The sequence below is a fragment of the Vespula vulgaris genome, chromosome 9, assembly GCF_905475345.1.
Source record: "Vespula vulgaris chromosome 9, iyVesVulg1.1, whole genome shotgun sequence".
Lineage (NCBI taxonomy): Eukaryota > Metazoa > Arthropoda > Insecta > Hymenoptera > Vespidae > Vespula > Vespula vulgaris.
In genome coordinates, this window is record NC_066594.1 from 6,858,864 (window position 1) to 6,865,660 (window position 6,797).

The 6,797-nt window shown below is 29.2% G+C and overlaps 1 protein-coding gene across 4 annotated transcripts; it reads left to right on the top strand.

The window, feature by feature from the left end:
- The first annotated feature begins 39 nt into the window (after positions 1-39).
- Positions 40-6,698, top strand: LOC127066158 (dynamin-binding protein-like). 4 transcript variants are annotated; one of them, XM_050999540.1, is made up of 9 exons: positions 40-854; positions 943-1,120; positions 1,221-1,339; positions 1,442-2,866; positions 3,097-3,246; positions 3,315-3,935; positions 4,008-4,190; positions 4,317-4,919; positions 4,993-6,698. In XM_050999540.1, exons 1-9 carry the CDS (start codon positions 765-767, stop codon positions 5,185-5,187), a joined length of 3,564 nt encoding a protein of 1,187 aa, XP_050855497.1. In that variant the 5' UTR covers positions 40-764; the 3' UTR covers positions 5,188-6,698. The 4 variants fall into 4 exon arrangements, with proteins under 4 accessions (XP_050855497.1, XP_050855500.1, XP_050855499.1 ...); XM_050999543.1 differs by lacking the exons at positions 40-854; positions 943-1,120 and having other exon boundaries at positions 1,220-1,339; positions 1,444-2,866; XM_050999542.1 differs by lacking the exons at positions 40-854; positions 943-1,120 and having other exon boundaries at positions 1,422-2,866.
- The last annotated feature ends 99 nt before the right edge of the window (positions 6,699-6,797 follow it).

Below are 6,797 nucleotides of genomic sequence, written 5' to 3' on the forward strand. Positions count from 1 at the left end.
TACGATACCTACAATACTTAATATATTTAATTCAAATAGTGTATAAGGCGCTTAGAAAAATATCACAATTGTTTAAAAATATTTCCTGTCGTTTGTTGAACAAACAAATATGGCTAATAGCATTTTTGTAACCTTAAAATTGTAAATTAACATTTTTATCAGAGAGAATTTAGATGAATAAAGTAATTAATATGCAAAAACTTTACCAAATACTTAACAACGTATCGTTCTTACTGAGAAAATAAGTTCGAACAAGATGATAAATTAGATAAAAAATTACGATAATTGGCGATCGCATCAAAATACAGTGACAATACTGCCAGAGTTTTCATGTTCATTTTCGTATTCAATTTTTACCATTATTAAAATATATACACAATCAATATATTTGTGAATAATTTATTGTTTTTTTCTCTCTCTTTTCATTCGTTAATCATCCCATTTTTTTAGTTACTATTTCATAGATTTTTACTTATCGACTGAGACGTATATACACATTACGTATGAATGCAGTCGTCTCTTTTAATACGAATTATAAATACTTGTTTTATAAAAACTATCGAGTTTTCGAATTTATTGATTTCATTAGAATTTTGCTTTTTATATCATTAATCATAATCTTATACAAACATAAATTTCAAAATAAAATAAAAGTTGATAAGATTATCAAGCGTATGAGAAGAACTGTCAATGTTACGTTTCTATATGCAATTTACTTTAGCAAAAATACGGAATTTACAGAGAAGATATATTGATAAAAAAATATGGAAAGTGGTTCATTGACAAAGGTTTTACATGACTTTTTTACAACTATAGATGGAGAGTTAAGTCTTTGCAAAGGAGAACATTTTTTGGTATGCATGTAATAAAATTATTTAACTAACCTTTTTTTAATGTTTAAGAAAGCAAATTATTCTTATGTATTATGTTTTACTTGAATAGATACATAAAATAATTGACAAGCATTGGTGTTACGGACAATCATGTAACAAAACAGGAAAGTTTCCTTTGAATCATTTACATAAAGTTGAGATTCCATTCTTGCTAGATACCCAGAGTTTATTTGTATCAATAGCTGCCTTTACAGGGGAACAATCTGGAGATTTATCATTTGGAGCGGGTAATATATAGTAATTGAATAATATATAAAAAAAAAAGAAAATAACAATATTGAATTATCGTTAATATTATGTACCAATTAAATATTTACATTTTATCAGGGGATCTTATTATTGGAATACGCGAAGTTGGATCAGGATGGCACTATGGACAAATAGATTCCAGAGTTGGAATTTTCCCTACCACGCATACATGGCAATTAGATACAAATTTGATAAAGGTATGCTTCTACTGATGCGCTAAATATATAATTTATTTGCAATATTAATTAAAATTTTATAAAAGAAAAATAAGATATGCAGGTGTTAGCTTTTATTTTTAGAGAACGGGTAATAAGAAAGTTATAAAAAGAAAAGGAAAAGTGAAAGTGACATTGAAGGCACAACTTGAAGAAGAATTAGATTTAAATGAAGGTGAATTAGTCACAGTAACAGAAGTTTTGGATGATGGTTGGTGTCGCGGAATTACGGAAGATGGTAGATGTGGCATCTTTCCGGAAGGATTTATTTCTTATATGAATGATGAAGCCAACGATCAAACAGATACATGTGTCTCAAGAGAAAACGTTTTACCTCCATCCATATCCCATATTAATTCGGTGGAGAATAACGTTTCCAATAGTTATACGGTACAGTCATATAACGAAGAGGATCCTGCACCAAATTATTTCGACATATTTCCACAATTTTCTACATCCAAAGAAAAAATTTCAGAAGATAATGATCGCGACGATAATGCAAATTCGTTCGATGTTAAACCATACGCCATAACGTTATATCCATTTAATGCTCAATTTCCAAATGAGTTAAATTTTGGAGTAGGGGAAATAGTACATCTCATAAAACACGTTGATTCGGAATGGATGGAAGGTAGTATCGATGATAATAAAGGAATTTTCCCAATATCTTATGTTAACATTGTAGTGGATTGTCCAGAAATGAAACCTAAGGAAGAAGTACTTAATAGAGAAGACAATAGCACAGAATATACTTTATTAGAACCAGGTACAATGGCCAAAGTGGAATATACATTTAAAGCACAAATGGATGGAGATTTGAATGTCACAGAAGGTGATATTGTAACTATTATCAGTACGGCTAATGAAAATTGGATTAATGTAAAAAACGTTAATGGCGAGATCGGTTTGTGCCCAAGAGGATATTTAAGTTCGAGTCCTATATCAGAACCTAATACGGATTTCACAATAGATCTTCTAGAAGATTTCGTTGTTTTAAGAGATGACAAACCTAGTTCCTTAACAGATAAAGAATATAAACCAAAAAGACTTTCGGAACCTCATAGACCAGCACCACCAGCACCTGCTCCTGGTCGTATGCCATTGCAGAGCAGTAACAAAGATTTAACAACTGATAATGCGTGTGCATCTGAAATATCAATTGCTATTAGTGAAAAAAAGGCGGATCAAAGACAAAACGTTATATCGGAATTAGTGCTTACAGAAAAAGAGTATGTTCGTGATCTGACATTAACTTATGAAACTTTTAATCTATCTAATCCTGATTTTCTTAAAGCAAAAGGTATAGATGTTGATGTTTTATTTGGAAACATATTAGAAATTATCCAAGTTGCAGAAGAATTATTACATGAGATATTAAGAGCTATGAAAGGATGTGACGAGCAATTACAGCAAGTTGGTACGTGCTTTACGAAAATGGCAAATAAATTACGTGTCGTATATGTGAAGTACTGTGGAAATCACGAAGCAGCGCTTGCTTTATTAAAAAAGGTTAATATGCAACGTAATTTATTTTTCAATATCATACCATATAAATTATATATATATTTCCACTAGAAAAAAAAGAAAAAAAAAGAAAAAAAAAGAAAAAAAAATTAATTTAAAATGTCTTGAAAAATGATAATTAATTTTTTAAATTACCTGGCTATTTCTGACTCATTCTCTCTCTTTCTCTCTGTGTGTGTATGTATCTATACTAATTACAATTATATATTTTTTAGTATGAAAATAATGAAGAAATTATGAGTGTATTTAACAAAGGTACTGAGACACTACGTTATCAAATAGCTTGCTTTGACATGAGTTCCATTCTTATAAAACCTGTACAAAGAATTTTGAAATATCCTCTTATTTTGTTTGAATTAATAAAGGTGAGTTTTACTATAATTATTTAAATACTAATAATTTCGTTTATAAATTAGTATACAAATATTTTTAGTGTACCGAGGATGATCATCCAGATAAACTATCAGTAAAAGAAGCATGGAAGGCGATGACCGATGTGGCTTGTTACATTAACGAGTATAAACGTCGAAAAGATTTAGTATTGAAATATTTAGATAATGATAATACGTTAATTAGAAAAATGGCTAAATTAAATATGCATTCCGTTGCGAAGATGTCAACGCGTTTAAGTACGAAACTATCTGCTAGTTTAGGTTTGACAAATATTGCAGTGGATCCTGTATTCGAGGAACTCGAAAAACAATTTAGATCTATAGAAAAATGTACATGGCAATTGGCAAAAGATGTCGAAATGTGTGTTATTTATTTAAGCGACGAAGCTATTTCCGGTGAAGTTATGTCAGACTATTTAAATCAATATTATCAGGGAACACCAAATCTCGAAATAAAACGAATAAGAGACATCCGTTCGTTAATTTGGTCACAGTTTATGCAAGATTTGAAATCTTGTTTGGAAATACGTGTAAATGTGCCATTGAATTTATTGACAACATTTTTAGAAGGTCCTGCAGTATTAATTACAAAGAGGCACGATAAGTTATTAGATTATGACGCTGCCATATCGAAAAGCGAAAAATATAAAGAGTCCAAAATTGTAATTATATTTTATTACGCATATCTATATCGATTAAAGAATTTTCCTAACGACGAATGATTGATCGATTAGGTACAGGACGAGTTGGCAGCAGCAAAGGGTAATTTCGAAGCCTTGAATCAGCAGTTGTTGGAGGAACTACCGATATTAATTGACGCAGCTATGGAAGTTTTAATTAGATGCATTAACGCTTTTACGAATGCTCGAAAACTTTTAAGCGGAAGAATTACGAAAAGATATTTAAAACTTTGTGAGGTAAGTGTGCGATCATTTCTTTTTTCTTAATTCGTATTAAATATAATTAAAAATAACCTGATCTAATGAAAGCAAAAAAAAAAAAACAAACAGAAGAAGAAGAACGAAATATATTTTTTCTCACAGATTACGACTCAAGTGTCGCTGAAAGATATTCTAGAATCTTTCTTGGTAAATCATAATTTACTTTGGAATCAAATCGCGCGTTTCTCATTCGGTGGTACAAATCTGAGAACAGAAGAAGAGAAAGAGGAATTGTGTCCACAAGGCGAAAAGGAACGAATTTTATTGACAAAAAAATATCCGAGGGACAAGTTGTACGTTTTAAAAGAAAACGTAACTAAAACTACATCTCTCGATTTGGGAGCTGTAAAAGGATCTTTGGTAGCTGTTATAAAGAATCAAGATCCTATGGGTGATACTACGAAATGGCTTATCGATAACGGTACTGTTAAAGGTTTTTTACCAGCTAATAAATTGACACCTCTGCAACAAATTCAAGAACCGATCAAACAAGCTAGTTTGGAATCTAATACCAATAGGAATACCAATTCAATGTCAGATCTTATATCGATGGTCTCACCTGAAAAGGAAGTGAAGCCTTTGTCAGAATCTAATTTGCAATCGTTACTTTATTTAAATATCGACGAGGAGCTTAATACTAATCAAATTTATAGTAATGTAGAAGAAATTTCAACAACTCAACCGTATCAAAATCTTATTTATGAAGTAAGTCATCTTATAATCAATGTAAATAGAAGCAAAATTATTTTTATCGAAATTATTTATATAAAACTTTCAGTTTTATTATACCATGTATGATTTTGCTGGTGGTATACCTGGTACATTGCCGGTGAAGAAAGGTAAAGCTCTTAGGCTTGTCAGGCCACACGATGAAAAAGGAAACGATGAATGGTGGCTCGTAGAAGATCGTTACGGAAAGAGCGGTTACGTTCCTAAAAATTATTTGACCCCAGCAGCACAGACGAAACCATAATTCAGAAACGATATGAAGTATTGATTTACTTTATAACCGTACAAATTTTCTTAGATACTTTCGTGCCTTAATTTATACAATGATTCGCTTACACATTTACATACAGAAATTATATACAAGTATCGCGATTTAATTAAATAATTATATAGTTATATATGTAGCTGACATCTTTTTTTAACAGCGAAAGAGATCAATGTAGAACAAGACGAATGTATATATCTTTTGTTTGAAAACTTACTCAGACTCAGTATATTTTCACTATATGCTTACTATCCTTGTTATCTGATATATCAATGTATTTATTAAAAAAAAGAAAAAAAGAAAAAAATACTTTTTGCGACGTTGATAAATCTATTTTCTGTGATATGGTAATATTGTATATCATATTCTTACATAGCACGTTACTCTCTTAAAAAGAATCTTATAATCTCGTAATATCTCTTTATGGTGTTTCTATATCAATTTTAAATCGTCTATTTACTTTATGTGTATATTTTATTGTACATTGAAAGTGTAAAATTGTTTGTTATCTATACATGCACGCACGCACGCGCGCGCACACACACACACATGAATTCTTTTAATTTGGTTATATATATATATATATAAAATATCGTTTAAAGAAAAAAAAAAAGAACCTTTCATTTTGTTCGTCATGATAGCTAGACACGATGACTTTACAAAATTACATAGAAAACACGTATAGTAATTATATCGATTATATGTTTCTCAATGATATTTTATTTTTTATTCTTATACTTACTTGTATATATGTTTCTCAATGATAGTTGATTTTTTATTCTTATACTTACGTTCATAAGCTGACAAATCATTGAAATATAATTCGTATGTCGATATAAATTTATGGTGATTATTATTTACTTTTGATAGGAGAGGCTGTTTCTTTATGATACCTTACCTTACAATAGAAATTTTCAAAATGCATTGTGTGTGTGTGTGTGTGTGTGTGTGTCATGTTAAATATTAAAATATAAGAATAGTTTAATGTTCCTTAGGAGTGGACCACGAAAAAAGATCATTTTTAAAAATGTATCTTTTTGGACCATAAAAATTATGAAAATCGATTATTAGATTATGTTTTTCTAATTTTAATATGTAAATTAGAAATATTTTTAAGCCTCACGAATATTATGTTGTATATGAGATAATATTTATCTTCAGAATCAATTAATTATGATTATTGGTATCAAATGATCTTATGTCGTAATTAAAGGCAACAATTATACGATTATTTTTTTTAATAAAAACGTATTATATTTTACTATATATTATCGTCATGTAATATAATACATTTATACTGTCACGATCAACAGTCGGTACAATGACGTTTCGTGTACCTACAAATCTAATGCTTATTATAAGATTATGATATAAAAGAAGTTGTATGTATATATATATATACATACACATATATACATACATACATACGTACATATAAGTATATATACCTATATATATATATATATATATATATATATATATATATATATATATATATCGTTTAAATAAACGAAACAGTCTTTTCAGATAGAGCAACTTTTAACTGCAATGCGATTCATTGTTATTAATACGTATAGTATTAATAAAAC